This window comes from Camelina sativa, chromosome 5, assembly GCF_000633955.1.
Source record: "Camelina sativa cultivar DH55 chromosome 5, Cs, whole genome shotgun sequence".
Classification (NCBI taxonomy): domain Eukaryota; kingdom Viridiplantae; phylum Streptophyta; class Magnoliopsida; order Brassicales; family Brassicaceae; genus Camelina; species Camelina sativa.
This window is the reverse complement of record NC_025689.1, coordinates 32954097-32980627: the sequence shown is the minus strand read 5'-3', so window position 1 is coordinate 32980627 and position 26531 is coordinate 32954097. Positions and strand designations below refer to the sequence as shown.

Here is a 26531-nt window from a genome sequence, read left to right as displayed (position 1 = left end):
CAATCAATCAAGCCTCTAGAACATCCCTTCCTCATCGCCTTGATTCCACGATCACACTTTGCCTTTACCTGCACCACAAACACATATTGCAATGCATGAGTATTTTATAAACACTCAGTAAGGCAATCCTCCCATCTACTGGGCTATACACACAAGCAATAGAGTAACCAATAACCACACACCACAATCAACACACAACGATCAACGAACCAGGACTCAGCATCGACCGATGCCAACATGCATCGACCGATGCCAACTGAGGAAACATCGATCGACGCAGAAGCTGCATCGACCGATGCAAGTGCAACCTGCATCGACCAATACCCAGTCTGCATCGACCGACGCATGCTCGACGCAACACGAAAACCCTAAAGTTTATCGCGCCGTCCTCGCACTTGCATCGACCGACGCAAGCAATGCATCGATCGACGCAACGTCGAGCACCGTGATTTCCCCGAAGCTTCTCGCCGGATCTCGTTCCTACAACCACAGAAACTCATTCCCAAGCCACAAGAAAGCTTCCTAACGTCCTTAACTACGATCTAACACATCTAACAACACCAAACAGGCAAGTTAAAGGTTCCTCTAGCTTAGATAAGCCATGGTCATGCACTTACCTGTGCCAAGACGAAACTGAACAATAAACAAGCAAGAACAAGCCTCTAGGAAGCTCCTACAACGATCCCAGCTACAGATCTCTACAGGAACCCACCAAAACTCCAAGAAATCTCCAGAAACTCTCAAGAACTTTTCCTCTCTTTCGTTTTCTCTCAAAAACGGCCAAACAACACGAATTGAACAAAAAGTCGACTTAAGGGTTTTTCCCTAACCCAAAACGCAGCGTTTTACTTAAGTCAAAAACGCACAGGAACAACCTTGCATCGACCGATGCACAACTTGCATCGACCGACGCAGAACCTAAACCGGGATTTTGGTTCACGGATGTTACAACAATTGAGTAGAAAGCTTGATTTATCAGACATTCAGACTTAAAAAACTTTTATTTGGTTTATTCCGGTTCTTTATTTTAAAGATTTTTAAAAAGTTAAATGTTATAAATATTTATATTTTATAAAAAGTATAAATATTTATATTGTTAGAAAGTTAAACTTTATAAAATAGTAAAAATATTAATAATATTTAAACGTTTATGAAGTTTCAAATATTATAAATATTTAAACTTTATAAGAATTTTAAATATTATAAATATTTCAACTTTTTAAAAAAGTTAGAAGATCTTTAAAATATTAATAATATATTTAAACTTTTAGGAAACTTGAATATGAGAAATACTCAACCATTAAGAATTTCAAGTATTATAAATATTTAAACTTTATAAGAAGCGCCAATCTTATAAAATGTAAACGGTTACAACATTAATAAATAACATATCAACTCAATCTAATATTTATAATAAAAAACAATAAATATTAAAAATTAAGATTATATAGTGCGAGTGAAAATATCTCGAGACGGAATTATATAGCTGGACAAGTTTTGTCGATATTTATATAAATTTAAAATATCATTAATTTGGTGTTAAACGGGTAAAACATCATTTTATTATTTTGTTAACACTATCGGTATCCGAGAATAGATATATCTAATTAAATTAATTAACAAATATTATGTAAAAATAAATTATATTGCAGTGTTATATGGTTTAAACTTTAAACCATAAAATTAACAATTATTATATAATTATAACATATTTAACCAACAAATATAATTGATAATTTAAATATTTTAGTTATAAATAATTTATCCCGCGGTGTACCGCGGGTCCTTGTATTTATTTCCTCGACCACTCCTTTTTTCATCATCTTTATAAAAAAAAAGTAATAACAAAACAAAACTCTAATGGGCCGTGTCCTATGGCCCAAATCAAAAATAGGAGAAGACGAACTTTTTTTTTTGGGGTCAAATTATGATTTTTATATACAACAAAACTTAGGCCTTTGTTGGATTTAACATTTATCGAAAGTAAAAACTTATCTATAACTAAAAATATTTGTATATTTATTTCTGGAAAATATATTTCATTTATAAAAAAAAATATTATTCTTTTTAATTTTTTTTATTTAGACATTCTTGAAATATTGGGATAGTTTTTGCAGTATTAACTATCCTTCTAATAATAAATTAGATCACGGGTTGAAATTTTAATTAGACATTCTTGAAATATTAACAATCCCCTTTATAATAAAACGGAAGTACACAATCTTTTTTTGTAGACTATATAATATGTGTTATAAGATTACTTATTTGATTATTTGATAGATTATAGGTTATATGAGTTATAACCATTAGTTAAATCTCGATTTCAAATCCTCTTAAAAAGAATATTCCAAAAAATAAAATAAAATCTCCACAGAATATTTAATTAACCATATATAGGCAACAAAATCTCAAAAATTAATCACTCTTCCGCGGATTATACTAGCACGGATCCTAATCTAGCATAACCATGTATAGGACACTATAAATTAACCATATTATTTATGTTTTATTATATAAATAAAAAGAATTTCAATCCGTACTCTAGCACGGATCCTAATCTAGTTATATTTTAAAGGGCTAACATTGTTGGAAAACATTTGACTTCAGAACTTAATAAGCTAAAATTAATAAGGATAAACTGAGATAAAAAGTTTATCATAATTGAAAAATCCGATCTTGTTCCAATATCAGCGTGTTTTGGTTTGGATATTATTATTTGGGTGAAATATTTCAGATAATTAAACCGAAGAAGAAATCGGTTTCAGCAAACATTAAACAACAAAATTAAATCCTAACCATAAATTATACTCGGTGTCTAATTTCAAAATGAAAACTTCGGGTCCAAATCCTAATAAATTAAAAATAGAGGGGGCAAAACATAATATTATCGATGAAATTAAAACGCAGAAGAAGAACCAAAAGGTATGCCGGAGGGAGGAAAGCTATGTTGTTGTTCACTAAGTGAAGAACCAAAAGACCAAATGTAAATTTGCAATTTTGAGAGATTCTGGAGATAAAGAATTTCTCCAAGGAGCTGTTGACATTTAACCTCTTCATTATTGTTTGATTTTCATTTAATACTTTCTAAATTTTTTATTTGTTTTCTAATTGTTTAATTGTTTTAAATAATATTTAAGACCCAATTAACACAAAACATTTAACTCACACATTAAAATAAAATTATAACTGAAAATAAAATAAATTATTTATTAATCATATTCCACCACCCAATTAGAATAATAATCATTATATTCAGTTTGTGATTCAACATATAATGATAGAAAATCACTATTTTTTTAATTTAATTCAAATATGTACTTTAAAGATTTTTCTATATAAAGAAAATTGATTTTTTTTTTTTACTTTCTATCTAGCTTTCTATTACAAGGATTAAAAATTATAACTAAACCTAGCAATATATCTTAAAGTAAGAGAAATATAAAAAAAACATTCTTTTAATTGTATTTTAACACTTTGATGCACTTCATATGAATTTATAGGAAATATGTATTTTTTTTTTAACTTTCAAAATAGTTTAGCTTTTAATTATTAAATAGTTTAGGTTATGTGTTAGTTTATATAAAAACTTAAACTATATATTTAAATCACATAGTAAATTTTTTTATTATTAAATAATATTTTATTACCTCAAATGCTCAAAAATACTAATGAAAATTATTATCAAAGTTGAACAATAAAAATAAATAACTTTAAGAGATATGTATAATGTATGTATGATTATTTTTAAATAAGTTATATATTTTTTGATATTGTACGATTTGAATAAATAAAAGTGTAAAAAATGTTAATGAAATTTTAATTAATTTGTTAAGTTTTTTTTTTCTCATGTCTCGGCACCGTCTTAGTAAACCCTAATCTTTTTACAGATCTAGAGATCTCTCTCCAACACCCTTCGACAACAAACTTCACCGTCAGAGCCATGAACATGAATATTTCTTATGGGAATTGGGAGACGGCCCTGCGTACCGCCGTTGATAGTCTTGCCGTGGTCTGCGGATCAGAAGTTGCTATATTCTCATACTGTGAAGATGGTGTGAGAACTCTGATTCATGGCCATTCGAGTTATTTGTTTTTAATTTATGAATTTTTTTTTGGTTTTTTTTTAGGATCATTATCAATTCTAATATAAATTCTGGTTAGTGTCGAAAATGTTTTGCAGAGATTCTATGCTCCTGAGGCTAATCCTCCAGATCTTACAATCAGAAAACAACGCAAATGATTGCAATCAGAAAAGCAATGCAAATGTACTGTCCTTGCACTCAGGTAACATATGCATAATTTCTTACCCGCCGCCGGTTTGATATTCTCTTATAGGGCAACTTATGTAATGGGATTTGATCTGATTTAAAGTTTAATTTATGTAATAGAATTTGATATGATTTAAGGTTTAATTTATGTAATAGGATTTGATCCGATTTAAAGTTTATTTTATGTAAAGGGATTTGATCTGATTTAAGGTTTATGTAAGTAATCTTATTATATAAACTTTGGATTTCAAAGTTAGTAATTCATATAGTCGCGATATGTGTCAAGTACATCAATAATATTTTAACTTGAAAAGACATTTCATTTAATAATTATTAGGAAAATTAAAAAAAATCCTAAAAATAAAAGGATTACAAAATATTTTTAAAAGGTATATGAAATCAAAAGTAATCTATTATATCATTAATTCGAATAGGAAAGTTATCTATTAAATTACTAATTTCAATAGGAAAACATGTGCAATTAATAAGAAAAATATTTGCAATTTAATTGCAATTAATATTTATTGTAATCATATAGTAAAAATAAATTTAAAAATAAAAGTGATTAAAGTATAAAAGATTTCATGTGTTAAAATTAGTGATGCTGAAATAAAGTGTTACAATTAGTGATTAACATAATAGAAGAAAAATAAGATAATCAAAATAAGAAATTCATGTAATTTTCTTAAGTTTTTCAATTCGTGAATGATTTTGATAGTGTATTCAATGTTATGTTATTATATAAACCTTGGTTTTCAAAGTTATAACGCATGTGATCGCGACACGTGTCAATTTTAACAATTAAAGATTTTGTTATGTGTTATACAATAACTTTGTTTTAACATATTTGTAAATTATAAGAAATTAAAATTTTAAACAATTTAATAAATATAAAAGATACTTCATATATTACTAATTCTATAAGAAAAAGAAATAAGAAAATTATACAATTAATTACTATAATACCATAATTAAATAATTTATATTGTCAATTATTAATCCTAAAAGAAAAATGAACGTCTTTGAATTTTTGATTAATGTATGGTAATGTTAGAATAATTTTATTCAAAATTAGTTGGACAAGTAGTAAAACTATTACGTATGAGATTACAAAATATGAAACAAATATATTTAAGATATTGTTACTTTTTCAAATATGAGATAAAATTAGATTTCATTTTTTTATTTGAAAATTATGTTTTATTAATTTTTGGTTTAAAAAAAAAAAAGTAAGATATAAATTTGATGCAATGCACATTTTTTTTTGATATGAAAATTATAAATGTTACTAATTGGGAATGAGTGCATAGAATTAAAATCTAATTTTATTATCATGTAATATACAAAGAAATTGTATTGCAAGATAGAGTGTGTGAACTAAATCCGGTTTAAAAAAAATGAAATAAAAATAATGTTTAAATATAACTTAAAAAATTCACATATTTTTCTTATATTCGCGTTTATACACGGACCTAATCTAGTTATCTATAGATTATAAATTGAGTAATCTTTATTTATCTCCAAAATGTAAATAATTATTATATAATAACTAATTGATATCTGAAAGTAGGATCAATCCTCACAAATTTTATATGTTTGGTTAGTTACGAAATTTTAAAATGTGGCAGTTCAAAAAATAATTTGAACATCACGAGATTGGTTTTTGTTTAATATTCTTGAAATATTGGGATATTTTTTTGCAGTATTAACAATTATATTTTAAAGAGCTAACATTGTTGGAAAACATTTGACTTCAGAACTTAAAAAGCTAAAATTAATAAGGATAAACTGTGATAAAAAGTTTATCATAATTGAAAAATCCGAATAGACAGTACTTATATATGTGAAAAGAAAATTTATTTAATAATTATAGGAAAATTAAAAAATCTTAAAAATAAAAGGATTACAATTAATATTTTTGAAAGTATATAAAACAAAAGTAATCTATTATATCACTAATTCTAATAGGAAAATTATCTATTAAGTTACTAATTTCAATAGGAAAATATGTGCAATTAATAAGGAAAATATTTACAATTTTAATTGCAATTATTATTCATTATAATCATATAGTAAAAAGAAATATATACAGAAAGTGATTAAAGTAGGAAAAGGTTTAATGTGTTAAAATTAGTGATTAACATAATGTAAGAAAATATCTCAAAATAAGAAATTAATGTAATTTTCTTAAGTTTTATAATCAGTGAATGATTTGATAACGTATTCAATATAATGTTATTATATAATCTTTGGTTTTCAAAGTTAGTAACTCATGTGATCGCGACATGTGTCAATTTAACAATTAAAATTTTTGTCATGTGTTATACAAAAAAACTTTGTTTTAACATATTTGTAAATTATAAAAAATTGAAAATTTAAACAATTTAATAATTATAAAAAGATAGTTTCAGCGTGTTTTGGTTTGGATATTATTTGGGTGAAATATTTCAGATAATTAAACCGAAGAAGAAATCGGTTTCATCAAACATTAAACAACAAAAATAAATCCTAAACCAGAAACTAACTATACTTGGTGTCAAATTTCAATATGAAAACTCCGAGTCCAAATCTTAATAAATTAAAAATAGAGGGGGCAAAACATAATATTATCCATGAAATTAAAACGCGGAAGAACTTAGGATAAAATTGGATTCTGCAAGAATCGCCGGAGGGAGAAAGCTATGGTGATGATTTTATCAACTCCTCTCTATCCAAGTCTTACACTTCTACGTGAGTTCCTCTCTCTCTCTCTCTCTCTCAAAACTTCCATTGATTTCCCGATTTAGTAAGCTGGGCTTCTTGGGCAAAATAGGATTAAAGCTTGTAAAAATCTTGTAGGTGAAACAAAAGTATCGTTATCTCGTAACAAACGCTCAGTATGTTCACTGAGTGAAGAACCAAAAGACCAAAGGTAAATTTTGCAACTTTGAGAGATTCTGGAGATAAAGCCAGGTTTTTTTTTTAATAGTATAAAATAAAAATTGCAGCTTGAGGAGGAGAAGTGTTGTTTATGTATTGGCTACTACGCCGTGTTTGTTGTTTCCGGCGTTGTTTTCATATGCGAAGACTAAATCTAAGAGCCCTTATGATGAGAGACGGTTACTAGAGCAGAACAAGAGGATACAGAGAGAGAACAATGCTCCTGACGAGTTTCCTAACTTTGTTAGAGAAGGTTTAAGCTTTTTTTACTACACTTTTTCTTGTTTTTTATTGAAAGAGTATTGGTTCTTATTGAATGAACATGGGGAGCTTATTGGTCTTTTTGTTTGTGTTTATGTTTTTGTTGATATAGTGCAGGTTTTGAGGTTAAGGTTGTAGCTTCAGATAATTATGTTAAGGCTGATTCTGGCCTCATATATCGGGACTTCAATGTTGGTCAAGGTGATTGCCCTAAAGATGGTCAGCAGGTACTAACTTTTCTCTATGTTCCATTGAACAAACAACAACTTATTCTGGAGTTAGATTTGTTTATGGAATTGGTTATACAACTTTGTTGGTATTTGGATAGGTGATTTTTCACTATATTGGCTATAATGAGTCCGGAAGGCGAATAGACAGTACTTATATACAGGGCTCTCCTGCTAGAATTCGCATGGGAACCAATGCACTTGTTCCAGGCAAGTTACGAAGACATTAACCTGCCCTTTTAGTAATATGATGTTAATGATGAATCTTCTCTGAAAGGAAACAGATTGAAGATTGTTTTTTGTGGATGCAGGATTTGAAATGGGAATTCGTGACATGAAGCCTGGTGGGAGAAGAAGGATTATCATCCCTCCAGAATTGGGACCTCCGGTTAGTTTCTACTTTCTACTCTATCCTTAACACTCACTTCCTAAGTGTAAATGTGTTTAAACTGTAAACATGATTAGTAGTTCATAGTTAGGTTTAGACATCAGGATCATCCTCTACCATTACCAACAATGTTTTTAAATGGAATTACTAGCTTGAGGCTGCTCGTTAGGACAACCGAAGCTCGTCTAAGACATATGTAAATCGATGTACATTAGTCTTTACAGTGTAAAAACTGTCTTCACCTTGGTTGATCGTCTTTTTGACAAAACTATGTTCATTGTCTTTGATCATTGGGCTCTCTAACCAGGTGGGACCTTCGACCTTCTTCAGCTCGAAACAATTTGAAGTTTTCGACGTGGAGTTGCTCAGCATCCAGAATTGTGAGAGGAGGACAATAATAGGGTTCTACTCAGATGTCACATGCAGTTAACTTTGCAAGTAATCTACATCACTAAGCTTTTTCCATTGAATCTGCAAAGAAACAAGAAAAAACCAAAATATTCTTTGCTTAGGCATCATTATTATCGTATGGGAGGGTTTCTTGGAGAGATGGAAATTACATTACATAGAGAGAGGTAAAGAACATGTATTGTAAAGTTTCGACCTTTTGTCATAATCATAGTTTACTTTTGATACTTTGGTTGATCACGCTCTAAGCGTTTGAAGCATTTTTGTCATATTCCGTATCTCTGTTTCGTTTCCAAATCTGTGCGTTCGTCAAGATTGAAGGCTTGAAGCAATGGCATCCCAAACTTTTTCTCTACCTCCTTTTCCTTCTTTATTTTATATTTTCTACCCCAACTTTTGGCACTCTTTAGGAAACATCCCAAACAATTCAATAAGTTGTCTAAAGATAAATTAAAATTGGGAACGGTAGATGCTCAAGGCTCCTCACATTTGGGAAAGTTAATTACTACAAAAATTTCATCGAAAGACCCGTTCGTTAAACATCAATTATCTAACGTTTGTAATAACTCTTCAATGAGTATTATTAACGCAACAAATTTTATCATTATGTGTGGAAACTATAATTTGCAAGTACGTAGTAGAGAGAGCAGCCAAATCGATTACAAGGGTAAATAAGTAATTGAGACAACGCCTCCATTGAAATTAAACCTTTAGTCTCAGCCAGAAGGTTTCGGTTTCAGTTGTCTTTTATCCCTCAAAAACCCTAAACTCTTGGTCTGTCTCGCCGACTTCTCTACCCCTCTCCAGAAATCGAGTTTCAGGTCATCGGTGTTCCCGGCGATTGCTTCTTCTACTTTCATCTTTTTATCCTGGACGTCATCTAACTTCTAGGGTTCCCCTGTAATTCACGTGAGATAATACTTTGGCTTTTTGCCTTTTTCCCTTTTCCTCTTTTCTCAATTCAGCATCAGTTCATAGTTAGGTTTAGACTTTAGGATGTTCAGACTTGTAATTAGGTTTTAGTATAAAATTCATTAAGTTCATGAACTCGAGTAGGTTTAGACGTTTAAGATGATGTTTAAGCTCTCTCTTAATCCTAGAGTTTTCGTGTGACTGTATTTGCAGAGTTAAGAGCCATCAAACATGTCGTCTCTGCGTAATTGTGTTCCACGGCCTGCTCATAAGGAGCGATCTCAGCCGTAAGTTTGGATTTGCTCTTCTTCTTTCTTCGTTTTTGTTTTGCCAAATTTCTCTTTTTTATATTAAAGTTTGGATTTTTATATGTATCAGGCAAGCGAGAAAGAAGTTTGGTCTCCGCGAGAAGCATAAGGATTATGTTATCCGAGCTAAAGCTTATCACAAAAAGCAGGATACTTTAAAGGTACCACTTACACACACTCTCTGTTTTGCAATTGTATCTTTGCTATGATTCTGCTGTTGAGAGGTCTCAGGGCTTTAGCAGAATATGTTTATGTAGTAGTCTTTCAAGTATAGACATTTGTTGGTTTAAGTGATTGATTGACTGGTTTATATCTGTGAGATAGCTAAAGAAACTCAAAACCATTCAAGGCATTATTCTTAGCTAGCTTGTGTTGTAGAGTTCAGCTTCTCTAACGCCGTTTTTATTCTTAATTTTACTGTAGATACTTAGGCAGAAGGCGGCATTCAAGAATCCAGATGAATTCAACTTTAAGATGATCAATAGTAAAACAGAACGTGGAAATCATAGACCAAAGTAAACATATCTAATTTTGTCGTTTTCACCATTTCTTTTGTTACTCTCATGGTTCCTCGCCTTTTCTCCTTGGTCTGTATATTTTGACAAAGATATTGTTTTCAGGGATGAGGTAAATAAATACTCTGCGGAAGAGCTCATGATAATGAAGACCCAAGATATAGGATATGTGTTCCAAAAATGGCAGAGTGAGAAAAACGTAAGTAGTCTTTCCTCATTCACTGCCCGAGAGCTTTCTGGTTGCAATCATATTCATCCATTATTCTCTTTATCTTTTGTAGAAAATTGACAAGCTTACTTCATCACTTCAATGTACTGAGGGTCAGTCAAGCCGTAGACATGTTTACTATGCAGAAGACAGGTTAATCCCAACGTTTTAGTCCTTTCTTACTTGGTGCAGCTTTTTCATACTTTTCTCTTTCAATGTGATTCTTCATATTAGACACTGGAAAACCTCGTTTCCTCAAGATTCAAAAGACATTAATGGTACCACGTTAATTACGTTGTGTTATGATCTGTAACGCTGGTGCTTCTTTATCAGAGAGGAGGCTAGAGAACTGGAGTCAGAAAGTAGAAGCAGAAGTGATATCTCTGCGAGAGGGATCCCGAGAGATATTAAAAAGTATGTCTCTGAAATGCATTAGATGTTTCCAAGGGTATCATAGGTATAAGCAATACTCATCATCTTCTATTTCTTGAAACAGGAAAATGGATAGGTCTTATAGAGACCTTGAGGCACGGAGGAGCAGGGCTAATAATTTGGAAAAGTTATACGCGGATATGTCAATGCAGAAGGAATTACAGGTAATAATATCATCAGTCTCCAAATGTTTAATGCAACTAGAAGTAGAACAATCTCTGATTAAGAGGCTTTTTAAATGGACAGAAAAAGGGTCGCAAACGTAAGCTGCGTGAAGACGAGATACTCAATCCAAATGGTAAACCAGTATACAAATGGCGGGCAGATAGAAAGCGTTGAAGAAAAGCAGAGTTTTAATTATAAGTTTTTGATCTCCCTTCCCTGCAAACGTTAGATGCAAACTTTGATGGGACATTTTTTGTTTACTTTAAAACTTTTCTTGTTGCATATCTGGAAAAGTTTGCTAATGGGATTGACGAAATTGAAACACATGGAGCCAAAATAGTTATGATATCGAAGATTGAAGACTTTGAATGTTTTCCCCTCTTAACATAAAGTTCTCGTTACAAAAAAAGAGACTGTTTATTAATAGCAATAGTTAATGTGCACTTTTCTCTTTTATAATTTGGCTTTTACCTAAAATGTGCAAATCTTACTCTAAACGACTGTTGTTGAACTCGGTTCTTATTTTGGTCTTCGATTTCTGAAAGAAGACTTTTTCGACTTTTGTGAGAGAGAGATAAAAAGTAATGGGATTTTTAAAATCTACATGATTTGGTATGAGTTTAGATTTTGAATTAAATCCTTAACTATTAAAGAAAAACATCCCTCTTTGGCATAAAACACATGTCATACATGGTTTATGATTGTTTCTGCTTAAAAACAAATTAGTCTTAAAAATTATATAAGAAGTATCATAAAAGCCACTACTTAATTATGAAATAATCTTCACTATTAAAGGCATAAGACACATGTCGCCCTGTGTTGATGATATGCGTTATTAGTACTTAAATTTAAGTCTAAAATTAGTAAAACCTATTACTAAATTATAAAACAAAGTTATATTAGATATGTAATTAATTATTTACCAAAAGTTAATTATATTGACATATGAAATTAATGATTAAAAAGTATTTGATTGATCATACAAAAAGTTGTGTTACTTTTTTTTTTTACAATTCAATGTAAATGTGACAAAAAACGGTTAATTCGTTAAAATGTCATTATATTTTTCGAATCAAAATTTAAATAAGTTTTGATATAATATACATATTACCCACGAAAACTCGATTAACATTAGTACCATTACATTATTTTTATAACGATCCATGGCGATATTACTTATCTTTATTCATAAACAAGGTTTACCACATTTTAGAACACTAGTCAAACAAAAAAAAAGTGAAAAATAACATATATCAAAAATATTCAAAAGAAAATGGTAACATAGTAAAAAATCTTAATTAACTTTGAAAGAAAAAAAAAGAAAAGAAAAAAGAAAAAAGAAGAAAAGAGGAGTGGTAATTAGTAATATATAATGTACCGTGCAAAGGAGGTGATTGAAGCTCTCTTACAATTTGCAAATTCCTCCTATATGAGCTGTGGTTTCAACACCGCCCTTCTCGTCTCTTTCTCTTTCTCTCTCTCTCTTTCTTCATCTTCATTACCCAATTCCTCAAATTCTCCCTTCTTTCTCTGTCTCTCGGAATAAGAGAAGAGAAAGGTCCTCTCTTTTTTCTCGAAAGGTGATTACTTTAAGGTGTGTTTTGCCCTCTTCCTCTCTTTTGTGTGTTAAAAATACAGTTTCTTTAGCCTTCGCCTGAATTCTCTCCGACCATCATCATCATCACTCTTTTCACTTTTTCCAATGGAGCTTTGTCTGAATTGAATTCGAATAGTTAAAGGCCAGAGATTTGTGTTTCTTTTTTTAAGTCTGTCTTGTCTATTCGAGGGTTTTTGTTCTCATTCTCAGTTCTGTCCATTTTTGTTGAATTTGGTTTCTCTAGTTTTGGGAGCTAACCATTGGGTTATTCTAAATTTTACAAATTGGTGGACTTGTTTTGATCTTTTATGTTTCTTCTTGTTTCTACAGGTTTGGATTATATCTATTGCGGAGTAGGATCTGTTTTAATTTTGGTAGCTGCTAGAGGGATTTCTCATTTAGAGTGTGTGTATTTATACATCTGATCAAAGATATGAGTCGTAGGGTGCGGCAGAGAGTGGAGGAAAAAGGAAAGAACAAGCTTGAGTCACCAAGTTATCGTTATCCTCTGATTGGTAACGACGAGGATGTTGCACCTAAGGTTGAAGATTATGCGGATTGGACTAGTTTGCCTTATGATACAGTACTTTATCTGTTTACTCGATTGAATTATCGCGATAGAGCTAGCTTAGCATCCACTTGTAGGACATGGAGAAGCCTTGGTGCTTCTTCTTGTCTGTGGAATTCGTTGGATCTTCGTGCTCACAAGTTTGATCTTTCGATGGCACCTACTCTTGCAACTAGGTGTGCTCATCTTCAGAAGATTAGGTTTCGTGGCGTTGACTCTGCTGATGCCATCATTCATTTGAGAGCAAGGAAACTGCTTGAAATTAGCGGCGACTATTGTAGGAAGATTACGGATGCTACATTGTCTATGATTGCTGCACGACATGAAGCTCTTGAGAGCCTTCAACTTGGACCTGACTTCTGTGAGAAGATCACTAGTGATGCTATAAGAGTTATAGCATTTTGCTGTCCTAAACTGAAAAAGCTACGGGTTTCTGGCATGAGGGATATTACTTCTGAGGCTATAGAGTCTTTGGCGAAACATTGTCCACAGCTCAGTGATCTTGGATTCATAGATTGTCTGAACATTAACGAAGAAGCACTGGGAAAAGTTGTGTCTGTTCGCTACCTCTCTGTTGCCGGGACAACAAACATAAAGTGGAAAGTTGCATTAGATAACTGGGAGAAGCTACCAAAATTGACCTGTTTGGATGTCTCCAGAACCACCATTGACCATATTGCAGTTTCGCGGTTGTTGAAATCATCGCAGAGCTTGAAAGTTTTGTGTGCTTTAAACTGCCCTTTTCTCGAAGAGGATAAAAGTTTCAGCTCCAATAAATTCAAAGGGAAGGTCTTGCTTGCTATGTTTACCAATACTTTTGATGAGCTGGCTTCTATATTTGCCGACAACTCAAAGAAACCAAAGGATATATTTGCTTACTGGAGAGATTTGATTAAAAAGGATAAAAGCATCGATGAAATAATGCTTTGGATTGAGTGGATCATTTCTCATACACTTCTACGAATTGCAGAGAGCAGTTCACAAGGAGTTAACGATTTCTGGCTGAATCAGGGAGCTACATTGCTTCTTAGTTTAATGCAAAGCACACAAGAGGATGTCCAAGAGCGAGCAGCCACAGGACTTGCAACTTTCATCGTTGTTGATGATGAGAATGCTAGTATAGACTGTGGAAGAGCCGAAGCAGTTATGCGAGATGGAGGGATCCGACTTCTTCTAGAACTTGCTAAATCTTGGCGAGAAGGTCTTCAGTCAGAAGCTGCAAAGGCTATTGCAAACTTGTCAGTAAATGCTAAAGTTGCAAAGGCCGTTGCCGACGAAGGAGGGATCAGTGTTCTTGCTGGTTTGGCAAAGTCTATGAATAGACTTGTGGCTGAAGAAGCTGCTGGTGGGCTATGGAATCTCTCTGTTGGAGAGGAGCATAAGGTAAGGTCCTCTTGTAAAGAGTTAAACACACTTGAACCTTTTGCTCTTTTTAACTAACATGGTTGTTTCTTGTTTATTTTTTATTAGAACGCGATTGCTCAAGCTGGAGGAGTGAATGCGTTAGTCGATCTTATCTTTAGATGGCCAACTGGCTGTGATGGAGTTCTGGTACACGCTTGCCACCTTTAAAACCTTGCACTTTTGATTTGGAAATATCCAAAATTAACACTTCTGGCTACTTATTATGGTGCGAAGATTGATTATAAAAACTACTACGTGTTCACACAGGGATTTATAATGTAAACCTTTAGTTTATCCGTTTGTGTTATGGTTCACGAAAAATACAAAGATTTGCTAGATTTGGTAGTCTTAATTTGTGGTGCTAGTTGTTAGTAGTTACTATGTTCTTTTAGTGTTATTATTGGTTCTTTCTAAAAGAAGATATCTACCTTTTTTGTGTGATTAGGAACGTGCTGCTGGGGCGTTAGCGAACTTAGCAGCAGACGACAAATGCAGCACGGAAGTTGCAAAAGCAGGAGGTGTTCATGCCTTGGTGATGTTAGCTCGGAATTGCAAGTATGAAGGGGCTCAAGAACAGGTACGTCATTGTTTTCGAATGCACCTCATTATTATTTTTTAATTAACTTTGCTTGTGAAATTTTGAGTGACGGATTTCTGACAAATTGTCCTTTTTCAGGCGGCTCGTGCTTTGGCTAATCTAGCTGCTCATGGTGATAGCAACAATAATAATGCTGCTGTTGGACAAGAGGCTGGTGCATTAGATGCTCTTGTTCAGCTTACGCAATCGCTACATGATGGTGTTAAACAGGAAGCTGCTGGCGCTCTTTGGAATTTATCATTCGATGACAAGAATCGAGAATCCATTGCTGCATTTGGTGGTGTTGAAGCCTTGGTAATATGTTTCCTTTTCTATCTGTTTTAATTTTGTATATTTCATTTATGTGTTTCAGCTTCACCTTCAGGCAACTTATCACTTCTTTCTGATCATATAATTTATAATAGGTGGCACTTGCGAAGTCCTGTTCAAATGCATCCACAGGTCTCCAAGAGAGAGCAGCTGGTGCTCTTTGGGGACTATCTGTCTCAGAAGCAAACAGGTGCAACCCTTTGAATTTATTTATTAATTTGTTATCGTATGCTTGGATGTGTGCATATGTTGATGCAGCTTGTATATATCAATGCAGCTTTCGAGCTGCATCAAAGCAATTTACGTAAAACCTTAATTGTTTATTTATTTTATGATATTTTTCTATCAGCATTGCAATTGGTCGTGATGGTGGTATACCGCCTCTGATTGCTCTTGCAGGATCTGAAGCTGAGGTAATTTGTTTCCTTGTAAGTTCCCATGTCCTACCCTTTAAAGTTCATCTAATCTTGCTTTTACCTTTTCCAGGATGTACATGAAACTGCTGCAGGAGCTCTGTGGAATCTTGCTTTTAACCCTGGTAACGCTCTGCGGATTGTGGAGGAAGGGGGAGTTAAATCACTTGTTCACCTCTGCTTGACTTCTGTTTCCAAAATGGCTCGTTTCATGGCAGCATTAGCATTGGCTTACATGTTTGATGGAAGGTAATGAAAGCTTAATTAATATCACATTAAAGATACATATTTGGCATATTTCTCTGTTATACTAAATCTGACTTTGATCTTATCTATCTATTTTATTATACAGGATGGATGAATACGCGATGATAGGGACTTCATCGGAAAGTGCATCTAAAAGTGTTACCTTAAATGGTGCTAGAATGATGGCTCTTAAACACATTGGAGCATTTATTAAAACTTTCATGGAGCACCAAATCTTTACAGGTGGTGCTTTATCATTTGCTCCATCTATGTTAGCACAAGTCGCAGAGAAAGCTCGAATCCCAGAAGCTGGCCACTTGAGATGCAGTGGTTCCGAAATTGGAAGATTTGTTGCAATGTTGCGAAACCATGATGATACACTCAAAGCTTGTGCAGCTTTTGCGCTTCTTCAGGTATTTTTCACTTTTTATTTTGTTTTGTTTTGTTTGTCTGTGTTTTTTTCAGTCAGTTGCACTTTAATACTAACCGATGAAATTGCAGTTTACAATACCTGGAGGTCGTCACGCAATGCATCACGCAAGCTTGATGCAGAACGCTGGAGAAGCAAGAGCCTTGCGTTCTGCAGCTGCAGCTGCGAATGTGCCTCGTGGAGCCAGGATCTTTGCGAAAATTGTGCTTCGCAATCTCGAGCATCATCAGGCAGAATCTTCTAAAGGAAAGAAAGTATCTTATAATAGGATTTGATCCTTTTTCTTAGCAAATCATAGTGATAGAATACCTCTGCATCTCTCGAACTATACAAGTCAAGCTTCAGGCTCATGCTGCAAAGAATCAGAATTTGCCTCAGAAGATGTTTGATTGGATTGAAGACAGAAAGCTGTTGTGATATATATATGTGGACTTATGTTTCTTTGTCTCGTTCGGAGATTTTCTGTAATAACATCAATGGCGTTCTTACATCCCTTTTTCTTTTAAGGCTCTATCCATTTCTTGTGACATATATATTTGACATTTTATCATTAATATAAGAACCTTTTGAGAAGGATTTTGGAATACTTTTCTTGTTTTACCCTCAAGTTACAGATTTATCACATGACAAATGTGTTTAGTAAGAAGACATACAACAACAGAGAACATCAGAATCAGACATGACGCAGCACAAGCTGAAGCTGATCAACTTCTGGACCAATCAGATCCATAATAACAGTCCCTACACTTGGAAGCCACTGGGGTGAGGAAGATGACTCGGAAACTGACATTGTTGTGAATGATGACGATGATGCTTTGTCAGAGAGGTATGGCACTATATGCTTCTTCATGTCTGCTTGAGATATCTGAAGATGATTTCCAGAGACGTTAACGAACTTCACCTTTCCAGCTTCATCCAAGGTTCTCAAACCGATCCAGTCCTCAGTATAGAGCTTGGTCTACAAAAGGAAAAAAATCCAAACATTTACCATACCCGGATGTAACTGCAGAACCAAGCCATTTGAAACAATGATTGAAGAGTTTAAATTACCTCTTGCGGCGGAAGAATGGTCTTAAAAGACCCATCAGGATAATATCCAAACCATGAGGTCTCTTTAGGAATCAGTATTGTGTCATGCTCAAACTGATATTCAATATAAAAAGCATTACCATCAATAGAAACTTGTACGTTAATAGCAGAGAAGCGGGCTTCGATGACTCACCATAATAAGCACAAGATTTTCCAAGCTTGAGAACCTCTCTTTATAAGTAGAGTTCTTGACTGGATATTCATTGTTTAGCTTTGGGAGAAACCTACAACCTTCCATGTAACCAGCTATGTCCTATATGAAGGCATTAAGTTATAACAAGAATGACAAGCCCGACACTTCTAAACCTTTAACAGGAAAACAACTTACAGTTGGGATTTTGAGAAAACCACTAGGAGCCAAATGTTCCTGAAACTCAAAACAGATGTACTTAGTTTAACAGAAAAACTCACGCAGAAGCAGATAAAATACTCCTTCATACCTGCAAATAGTCGCTATAGATCTCTGCTTTGATCATACTGTCCAACATGATGCAAATCCATGTAGCCTGCAAAAATCAAGACAACATTAACAAAAAAAAGTTCCCATGTCAATGGCAGTGTTATTATTCTAGAAGAAACCAAAATGTTGGAAGGAGTTAAGTTAAGTTACTTACGCCGCAGAAAGGAATCGATGCAGTACCCGCATGAGGACCCGCCACCGATACAAAATTCTTAACCTATTAACCGCAAACAATCATTAGAGGATAATATATTATATATGATTGAGAAAGGAAACCTAATACAAATATATTAAGGATTCATACACATATATAGGCATATGCACGTTTATGGGACTTACAGGTGGTGCTCCATCACAAAACTCAATGAGAGCACGGCCGATCATGTTACCCTGAGAAAGCCCCACAATGCTGTAACCATCACTAAGCTCAGGCATACTTTTCACCTGTAGGATTAAAACATTACATATATAATGAAAATAGTACTTTCGAAAGCCAAAACTTAGCAAACAAACACTTGATGCAGTATTAGTATATATCTGACCTTGTCACAAACAGCAGACGTCTGCAAAAACACACAAAGAAAAAAAAACCAAAAAATCAGATACTTATTTTATTTCCAGCATAGAATCATACAGTTTCCAACATGTAACAAAATCACTACCTGATCAAGGAGGGGCATGGTCCATGAGTCCCATGAGCCATTCCCAATCTCCCTGAATTTTACCAAAAAAAACACAATAAAAACCAAAATTTTGAGCCATATCTGAATGTGTTTGGTGGTATAATAAATAAAGAGGGAGAACATACAAGCAATATCCTTGAGAACCAGACCAATCACTTAAAAGCTCTGTGAATTGTTTCACTCCTCCATTACTGCATTTATCCCCAATTCCTGATGAAAGCAAAACACACACACAAACAAACCCCTTTTTACTTTCTTTTTCCGGAGATTTGGGAATTCCAAAACCTAAAATACCCTTAGAGAAAGCGATTGAATGTTTAATTAACTAAAAAAAGAAGATGATTGTTGCTGTATCTATCTACTCATTCAAAAACGATCCCAATGACTTAAAAAGAAGAAAAGGGGGAAAATTGATAATTACCATGCAGAACTATGAAAGGAACAGAAGAAGCAACTGAGAGGTAACTGCAGAAGATTAGGGCAACAATAATCGCTTCCTTAAGAAACGCCATTTTTGTTTCTTCCTCTGATTTGATTTGATGAATTTTAAGACACAACAACAAACCGATCAAACTCAACTACTTCCTTATCCGAAAACAGAATCTCTAAATCTAGGGGGGTTTTGTTTGGTGGGAGAAGAAACTAAAGAAAACAAGATTTTGTAAAAGATAAAACTCCGGTACCGGAACAAACTCCCCCGGCGAAGTCTTTTTTAGTCTCGTCGTCTCCGACCGGATTTAATAATATTATTATCTCCAAAGATCGCTCTGTACTTTGTACGATGAGATTTTATTTAACTCTTGTGTGGGCGTGTTCTTCTTATCTGCAGTTAAGCACGTGCGTACCACGCGTTAGTAAGTTAGTTGACTTTTAGTTGGCTTGTCTTATCCACGCGCGGCTTAAGCGTGTGGTGAGTGTTATATAAATTAGACAGAACAGTAGTCGCAGTTCCAATTTGATTATTAGAGAAACAAAACAAAACAAATCAACGTTGCGTGTCTTTTTGATTCTCTCTCTTTTAATTGCTGTGCTTACGTACGAATGGTATAAACTCTGTAAAGTTAATCTTCGAATGATGATGGTTAAAAACAATTATCTAGTAACTTTGAATTCTTTTACAATAAGGTAAATCCATTACAAAATCAAAGACAGTCAACTAGATCCCACAGTTACAAGATCAACACATCGGGCGTGTTCGTTTCGTTGACGCAGGCGGCAGCGGCAGCGGCAGCAACTGCGGCAAACGCAACTTTTTTTATCGCCGCAACTAATCGATGTCCAAAATTAGAATTAGCGTTCGCCGCAGCGTCTTGCCGCAAGCACCTGCGGCAACCAAACGAATAACAATACATGCGGCTGCCGCAACCGCAGGTACTTGCGGCAACGAAACGAACAGGCTCATCTAATATTAATTTCTCTTCCTTCTTTTAGCAACTCATCTCGAGAATCTTTAATGTTATACGATGATTGAATAGAACTAAAAATTTAGTTACTATATTCTAAACACTTTCTTTTCTTTCCAATGTATGAAGAGAGACCGAATCAAGAGCTAACATTAAAAGAGTGTGTGCTGCTTTATAAAGGGCCGAACAAAAAACCCATCAAAATATGAATTTTCATCAAATAAAAAAGTAGTAAAGTTACAGGCATCAAATGAAAGATTACAACATGAGACATCTTCCAACAAGATATCAAATTTAATGTCATTATCAAGAAGAATTAGTAATACATATATAGAAGAAGAAAAAAAGAAATGATAAAATGAATTAAGAGCAGAGATCGAGACTCTCTCTCTCTCTCTCTCTCAGATTGTGTAGTTGTTGTTGTTGACATCGTTAAGATCATAGCCTTTCAGCTTTGCAGATGATTCGACTTTCCCCTTCAATGTCTGAAGCTCTCTCATTCTGCAGTTTTCATCAGAAATTTAAAACACCCATGAGATTGATACCAACAACACTCTCTACTATACATGTTAGTTAAAACTATCAGATATCTAACCTTGCAATTTCTGCGCGTCTTTTTGCTTCTTCAGCCATATTGTTAAGCTCCGTTGGGCTATTATTTCTCTCATACACTGGCTTTTGACCCGTCTCTAGACCATGTTGTGTACGCTTCTCGGTGGCCCACGCAGCCATCCGTTCTTCTTTGCCAAAATCCTTCTTGCCTGTGAGTGCAATCTGGAAACAAATCACGAGTTCTAGACTAGTTAGGCAAATGTAATTGTCAAGTACTCAAATTTTTTAGTAAAGAGATTTCGTCTTTGTATTCTACTACATACCCTCCCCTCGACCATTCGGTTCCATGATTTGCCACTAAGAGCATAACGGACTAGGAATTTGATAGGATCAAGTAACATGTAAGTTACTATGTTGAATATCCAGATAACTCCAGTCCAACCCCATCCAATGCTTCTGATTCCAGCAAAAGGCCATGTTGCCATTGCTGATATCCCAGATGCAATCTATTTAAAAATACACAATTTGATTTCATTAACAAATTGTATTATGAAGAGGGTTATAAGCAATTATGGGAGAGGATAAGAGAGTTGAGGAAAGTCTCTTTACCAGCTGAGCAATTAGGAAAGCAACTACAAGAAGAAAACCGGGACGCTCAACAAATGACCAGCTCCTGGAACGGGTCACGAAGATCAACGCTTGGCTGATTGTGCTGATTTGAAGATAGACCGCGGAAGCCATCTGTTCATTCAAATGTGCAGCCACTTTCTTGTCTTTCATGTCAAAATGGTGCTGGTTGAAGTTTCTCACATGGAAAATGTTCTACCACAAAAAGGGAAAGTTATATTCTGCTGACACTTGAAATTAGAGTCAAAACAAAGAGAAGGATAATTAATGTGTAGCTTACAGGGAAGAAGTTGGTTTCGTATGCTGCCCAGAAAAACACAACAGTCATGATTGCCAAGTAAGTTCCAAGTACAACACCAGTAGCGAAAATTTCCTTGAGTTTCCAACAATCTGGAGTTGGAGAAGGCTTGACTCTGTCCTTAGATATGGTCATGATCGTACCTTTTTAACATAAAACCAAATTTATCAGAGTTAATGCTTCAAGAACCAGCAAATCCTTAAGCTGAATCATAAAAAAAAAGTTAACAGTAACTAACCATCGTTAAGGATTGCAATCACAAGAACCATGAATGGAGGGAAGTCAAACTCCCAGAAGACACAGAGAAGCATGAAACCCATCTGTAACACAGACATTGAAAAAATGTGTTATCAGATGAAAAATACGACCACGTAGTTGTGAAAATCTGATGCCTTTTCGATGTAGAAACTTACCACAATACGAATAGTGATAGAAACAGCGTATATCTGCAAAATGAAGGTTAAAAAATTATCAATTTAAGCATCTTAAATTTAAACTGTCAGGTAAATAAGTCACTGAGGCTGAAGCATTTATGTACCGTGTAATTTTTCATTCTCTGGAAAATTGCACGGCTAGTCAAGACAGCACTGATGATAACACTAAGCCCGGGTTCTGTTAAGACAATATCAGAAGCACTCCGAGCAGCATCAGTTGCATCATCCACAGCAATTCCAATATCAGCTTTCTTCAAGGCAGGTGCGTCATTCACTCCATCACCAGTCATACCGCATATGTGTTTTCGGGATTGTAATCTCTTCACAATTTCATACTTATGTTCTAACAATTAGAAAAAAAAAGGTGTTTGTCAGATATTTCCGAAAGATCATAGTTACAAATGTAGTTTTAAAGTAAGTAACTTTACCAGGAAAGACTCCTGCAAAACCGTCTGCTTTCTCAATAAGTTCATCAATGTTAACTCCTTCAGCGTTGTTCTCAGTGAGTAAAGATGAAGACGGGTACATGTTAGTGCCCATTCCGAGCCTTCTTCCTGTTTCTTTGGCAATTGCAAGCTGGTCACCTGTAATAATTTTGATTTTTGACAATTTAGTAAGGTAGTAGGAGCTAAATATATATAGAAAGGAGCTAAAGACTGGCTTCGTACCTGTGATCATTTTAACACTGACTCCAAGATGAAGTGCTCGCTCAATTGTCTGTGCACTGTCATGACGAGGAGGATCAAACAGAGGAAGAAGAGCTACGAAGTCCCATGGACCACCTTCGCCTTTAACATCACCATCTGGTACTTCCTATTATTGAATAAGGATTTTTACAACGTAATCACATCAGGAGATATTCCATTAAAAACAAGTGCAGATTTTACTTGTAAAACTAGTTAATCATGTCTCACCTGGTATGCCAACCCAAGGGATCTTAGGCCACGTTCTGCAAATTTGTCGATTGTAGCATGTACCTTGTCCTTGATTTCTGATTTGTTGTGTGCCATATCCAAAATCTAGAGAAGGAAAAATTGTCAGAATGATCTCTCAGAAAACAATGGGTAAACTTAAGGTAAAGTTGTAACCTCCTCAGGAGCGCCTTTGCTGACACGGTGCATTTTGCCTTCTCCGTCTAAGTACGTTAATGCAGTTCTTCTATTAGCTGGACTGAATGGAAGAAAATGAAGTTCTTGAATTCCGGCACGTGCCTGAAGACAAAGTATCAGATCAATACATCATAGTTTATATACGAGTTAGTTGTATCTAGTTTACGGAAAGTTGAGTCTTGAGTCAATACCTCTTTCGGGTCTGACAACATTGAAACAATTGCAGTATCGATAGCATCTTGGTTCTCTAAACGTGCAGCTCTTGCAGCCATAAGCACAGCCATATCTTTGTCAATACCCCTCTTAAACACCTGTAACAAAAGAGATAAAAGTGCTTTTATTACATCATCGTCCCCAACCTATCAGGATCTGTAACTATCAAGTAAGTAGAAAGAAAGATGCAAACCTCGATCAGATTCTTATCCACGGAAAGCTTGTTTAGCGTGAGAGTACCTGTTTTGTCACTACACAAAACATCCATTCCTGCCATTTCTTCAATGGCTGTCATTCTCTTTGTTATGGCACCCTGAAATGGATTGTAAAGTCATTATACTGAATCACTAAATCAACAAAAATTAACTGACTCTGTCTTTAAGACTTGTACTGACCTGTTGAGCCAAGCGATGAGCACCAATTGCCATTGTAACAGATAGAACAGTAGGCATAGCAATGGGGATTCCACCAATCAACAAGACAAGAAGGTTATCAATACCAACACGGTACCCTCTCTTTTGGAGACCGTATATAACGACGATTTCAATCGCCATTCCTACTGCAATAGAGCAGATACAGAAATTTCCTATTGCTGTCAAAACCTGGAAACCAATAGACAAAAGTTTATATTTAGTCACTGACTCCAAATACCTTTGAAATTTTTATTTTACTCTTAAGTGTGAACAAACCTTTTGGAAGTGGCCAACATGGGTGGTACTGTCCACAAGATGAGCCGCCTTTCCAAAGAAAGTGTGGACACCAGTCGCAATAACAACTGCTTCAATTTCACCTTGCTTGCAAGTTGAACCAGAGTACACTGAAGAACCGGGATTTTTGGTCACTGGAAGAGATTCACCTGTGAGTGCTGACTGGAGAGAATATAAAACTAGCCAAGATTAGCCGAAAGAGAGATAAGGATGCAGAGCTATGATATCCTCATATATAGAAGTTGAACTTGCCTGGTCAATCTTTAAAGGGTCTCCTTCAAGAAGACGAGCATCAGCAGGAATGATATCTCCCAGTTTGATACTAACTATATCTCCTGGAACCAACTCAGCTGCATCTATCTCGTTCCATTTCCCATCGCGGATGGACTAAAACAGTTGAATAATAAATAAGTAATCTACTACAATCAAATTTTTAAATGAACACAACTAAAAGGAATAAATACCTTCGCTTTAGGGGCTAACTGAGCCATGAGAGCCGCAGCTGCATTTCCAGCATTGTTTTCTTCTACAAAACTGATTGTCGAGTTTATCAAAAGTAAAACCACAATACCAACGAAGTCGTGATAATCCGGTGGCTTGCCCTGAACAGTTGAGACAAATTAGTTTCATCAGTCTTAAAATTGTTTTAAGAATCTGCGGTAAGCCGAGACCATCAACAATTCATGTATTTATGTATTGTTGAATAATGAACGGAGTCATGAGAAGGAACAAAAGACGTACTCCTCCATGTGCAAGACCAATGGCCATCAGGGCTGCAGCTTCCATGACCCATGAAAGTGGATTCCACATAAACCCCAAGAACTTGAGTATCTTACTCTCCTGCAGAACCAAATATAAAGAGAGATCAACATAAGATTTAAAAGAGAGAGAACAAGAAAAGTAATGGATAAATGTGAGACTGAAAAGTTGTATCTTTTAACCTTTTTCTCCTCAAGTTTGTTGTAACCAAACAAGGTAAGTCTCTCCTGCACTTCATTGGTGGTCAACCCTTCTTTCGTGCATTTGAGATGTTGAAAAACCTCTTCAACGGGAACATTTTCCTGCAACGATCCATGAGAAATAGCAATCAGTCATAGTTTCTATAATTACTTCTTAAATAGCTATCCAAAGCAAATATCTGCAAACAAAAAAAGTGGCGATGTATAAAAAAATCACATACCAGATCAACGCTCTCCGTGGTGATAGCCTTGAGAGATTCTGATATGTCCGTCATATCGAACTTCCTTTTTGCTTGAGCCGGAAGTTACTAAAACTCAGTTATGAAATCTACAATGGCAGCAGGTAATTATTTAATTAACGCATCATTAAAAGACTACATATTTTGCTTCTTCCTGAAGATAATACAAGACCACTTTTTTTTATCATCAAGCATAACACTTTCTTCTACATACTCAACTCAGACGAAAAGTTATAATTTGAAATCTATGCAGACGTTAAATCAAAAACAAGAAATGCAGAATAAACACTTACCAGGAGGACCAGAAAAAACCTTCACCAAAGCATCACCCGTTAGCCCTTTCACAAAGGAAACAAGACAAGCTTTTAAAACCAGGGGCAAATCGGGGAGTTGAGACGAATGTGTAATGGAGGCAAACATATAAAGAAGACAATAAGGTCTATATAATAACGAGTTCAAAGATTTGCCGGCCAAATTAACCCAATGCAGGAAGAAAGCTGACTCATTCATAACGCCACTAATTCAATATTTCTTCTTTTTTTAATTTGTCATTGTTGTTACCGTAAAAATGTAAACTAAAATAAGGATTTAAAAAAAAAAACACACACAAGATCTGAGAAATTCCTTTACCAATGTACATTTGAAGACGTAGAAGGAGTAGCCTCTCTCACCATCTACCGACATTAGGGTAGTAATTAATCTAAACTACACTACTTGATATAATAAAAGATTAGCCCTATTCCTTAAGTTTGTTTTCTCTTTGTTAACATTTTACCTCTCCGTAAGAAACCTAGATTGTAACTCGTGCTCCTAGCAATCAGGAGAAGAAAAATTCTCAAAAGTCAAAAAGATTCTGACTAAGAAGAAGATGTTAATGTCTAAGGTCGAGCTAAGCAAAGAAGCATTGACCTCTGTTTTTGCCTATTGAAAAGATTAGAGGGACAAAAAAATCAAAAGAAAACAATTGGCACACGCGTCGAATAATTTGATCAAAAAATTCTTTATTTCACCGTTAATCGCATTATTGTAGCATAACAAACGGTCCTATTCTTAGAACGTGAAAGGAAACTCTCTCAAAATGTAAAAATTTCTATAATAAAACAATTCAAGATAGTAGTGGTAATCCATGATGTTGGGATATATTTTTAATTGTCTACGCTAATCAGGATATTCGGAGATTCT

The 26531-nt window shown here is 34.5% G+C and overlaps 5 protein-coding genes across 5 annotated transcripts; 3 read left to right on the top strand and 2 right to left on the bottom strand.

The window, feature by feature from the left end:
• On the top strand, positions 6903-8749 carry LOC104788311 (peptidyl-prolyl cis-trans isomerase FKBP20-2, chloroplastic-like). The gene is made up of 7 exons (XM_010514054.2): positions 6903-6998; positions 7107-7179; positions 7256-7440; positions 7566-7675; positions 7777-7885; positions 7987-8063; positions 8371-8749. The coding sequence occupies exons 1-7, from the start codon at positions 6950-6952 to the stop codon at positions 8491-8493; spliced, it is 726 nt and encodes a 241-aa protein (XP_010512356.1). The 5' UTR covers positions 6903-6949; the 3' UTR covers positions 8494-8749.
• Positions 9223-11382, top strand: LOC104788310 (probable U3 small nucleolar RNA-associated protein 11). The gene is made up of 9 exons (XM_010514053.2): positions 9223-9380; positions 9597-9670; positions 9762-9852; positions 10115-10206; positions 10312-10405; positions 10488-10567; positions 10748-10828; positions 10911-11010; positions 11093-11382. Exons 2-9 carry the CDS (start codon positions 9615-9617, stop codon positions 11183-11185), a joined length of 687 nt encoding a protein of 228 aa, XP_010512355.1. The 5' UTR covers positions 9223-9380; positions 9597-9614; the 3' UTR covers positions 11186-11382.
• On the top strand, positions 12426-17162 carry LOC104788307 (protein ARABIDILLO 2-like). The gene is made up of 10 exons (XM_010514050.1): positions 12426-12605; positions 12939-14559; positions 14647-14727; positions 15026-15157; positions 15257-15472; positions 15583-15677; positions 15837-15900; positions 15974-16149; positions 16253-16559; positions 16648-17162. Exons 2-10 carry the CDS (start codon positions 13042-13044, stop codon positions 16849-16851), a joined length of 2793 nt encoding a protein of 930 aa, XP_010512352.1. The 5' UTR covers positions 12426-12605; positions 12939-13041; the 3' UTR covers positions 16852-17162.
• LOC104788308 (palmitoyl-protein thioesterase 1) lies at positions 17108-19595 on the bottom strand. Its single transcript, XM_010514052.1, has 12 exons — positions 19492-19595; positions 19230-19334; positions 18934-19018; positions 18788-18839; positions 18668-18688; positions 18465-18569; positions 18280-18342; positions 18106-18171; positions 17994-18032; positions 17799-17918; positions 17627-17719; positions 17108-17534 (listed from the first exon to the last, which is right to left on the bottom strand). The coding sequence occupies exons 2-12, from the start codon at positions 19318-19320 to the stop codon at positions 17250-17252; spliced, it is 1020 nt and encodes a 339-aa protein (XP_010512354.1). The 5' UTR covers positions 19321-19334; positions 19492-19595; the 3' UTR covers positions 17108-17249.
• LOC104788306 (ATPase 7, plasma membrane-type-like) lies at positions 20403-25742 on the bottom strand. Its single transcript, XM_010514047.1, has 22 exons — positions 25643-25742; positions 25332-25438; positions 25093-25212; positions 24893-24991; positions 24616-24753; positions 24404-24538; positions 24134-24313; positions 23840-24046; positions 23638-23757; positions 23423-23542; positions 23211-23333; positions 23037-23141; positions 22791-22935; positions 22551-22706; positions 22227-22465; positions 22102-22134; positions 21927-22008; positions 21671-21831; positions 21373-21585; positions 21087-21269; positions 20807-20985; positions 20403-20712 (listed from the first exon to the last, which is right to left on the bottom strand). The coding sequence occupies exons 2-22, from the start codon at positions 25383-25385 to the stop codon at positions 20613-20615; spliced, it is 2892 nt and encodes a 963-aa protein (XP_010512349.1). The 5' UTR covers positions 25386-25438; positions 25643-25742; the 3' UTR covers positions 20403-20612.

Coding starts and splice junctions, on each gene's coding strand:
- LOC104788310 (XM_010514053.2), top strand. CDS start 9,615: ATGTCGTCTCTGCGTAATTGTGTTCCACGGCCTGCTCATAAGGAGCGA. Junction 9,853..10,114: donor AAAAGCAGGATACTTTAAAG/GTACCACTTACA, acceptor ATTTTACTGTAG/ATACTTAGGCAGAAGGCGGC. Junction 11,011..11,092: donor CAATGCAGAAGGAATTACAG/GTAATAATATCA, acceptor TTAAATGGACAG/AAAAAGGGTCGCAAACGTAA.
- LOC104788308 (XM_010514052.1), bottom strand. CDS start 19,320: ATGGCGTTTCTTAAGGAAGCGATTATTGTTGCCCTAATCTTCTGCAGT. Junction 18,570..18,667: donor CGTCTGCTGTTTGTGACAAG/GTCAGATATATA, acceptor TTAATCCTACAG/GTGAAAAGTATGCCTGAGCT. Junction 17,535..17,626: donor CCATTCTTCCGCCGCAAGAG/GTAATTTAAACT, acceptor TTCCTTTTGTAG/ACCAAGCTCTATACTGAGGA.
- LOC104788306 (XM_010514047.1), bottom strand. CDS start 25,385: ATGACGGACATATCAGAATCTCTCAAGGCTATCACCACGGAGAGCGTT. Junction 21,586..21,670: donor ACGAAACCAACTTCTTCCCT/GTAAGCTACACA, acceptor TTTTTGTGGTAG/AACATTTTCCATGTGAGAAA. Junction 20,986..21,086: donor ACCGAATGGTCGAGGGGAGG/GTATGTAGTAGA, acceptor ATTTGTTTCCAG/ATTGCACTCACAGGCAAGAA.
- LOC104788307 (XM_010514050.1), top strand. CDS start 13,042: ATGAGTCGTAGGGTGCGGCAGAGAGTGGAGGAAAAAGGAAAGAACAAG. Junction 15,473..15,582: donor TTGGTGGTGTTGAAGCCTTG/GTAATATGTTTC, acceptor AATTTATAATAG/GTGGCACTTGCGAAGTCCTG. Junction 16,150..16,252: donor GCTTACATGTTTGATGGAAG/GTAATGAAAGCT, acceptor TTTATTATACAG/GATGGATGAATACGCGATGA.
- LOC104788311 (XM_010514054.2), top strand. CDS start 6,950: ATGGTGATGATTTTATCAACTCCTCTCTATCCAAGTCTTACACTTCTA. Junction 7,441..7,565: donor TCCTAACTTTGTTAGAGAAG/GTTTAAGCTTTT, acceptor GATATAGTGCAG/GTTTTGAGGTTAAGGTTGTA. Junction 8,064..8,370: donor CTCCAGAATTGGGACCTCCG/GTTAGTTTCTAC, acceptor CTCTCTAACCAG/GTGGGACCTTCGACCTTCTT.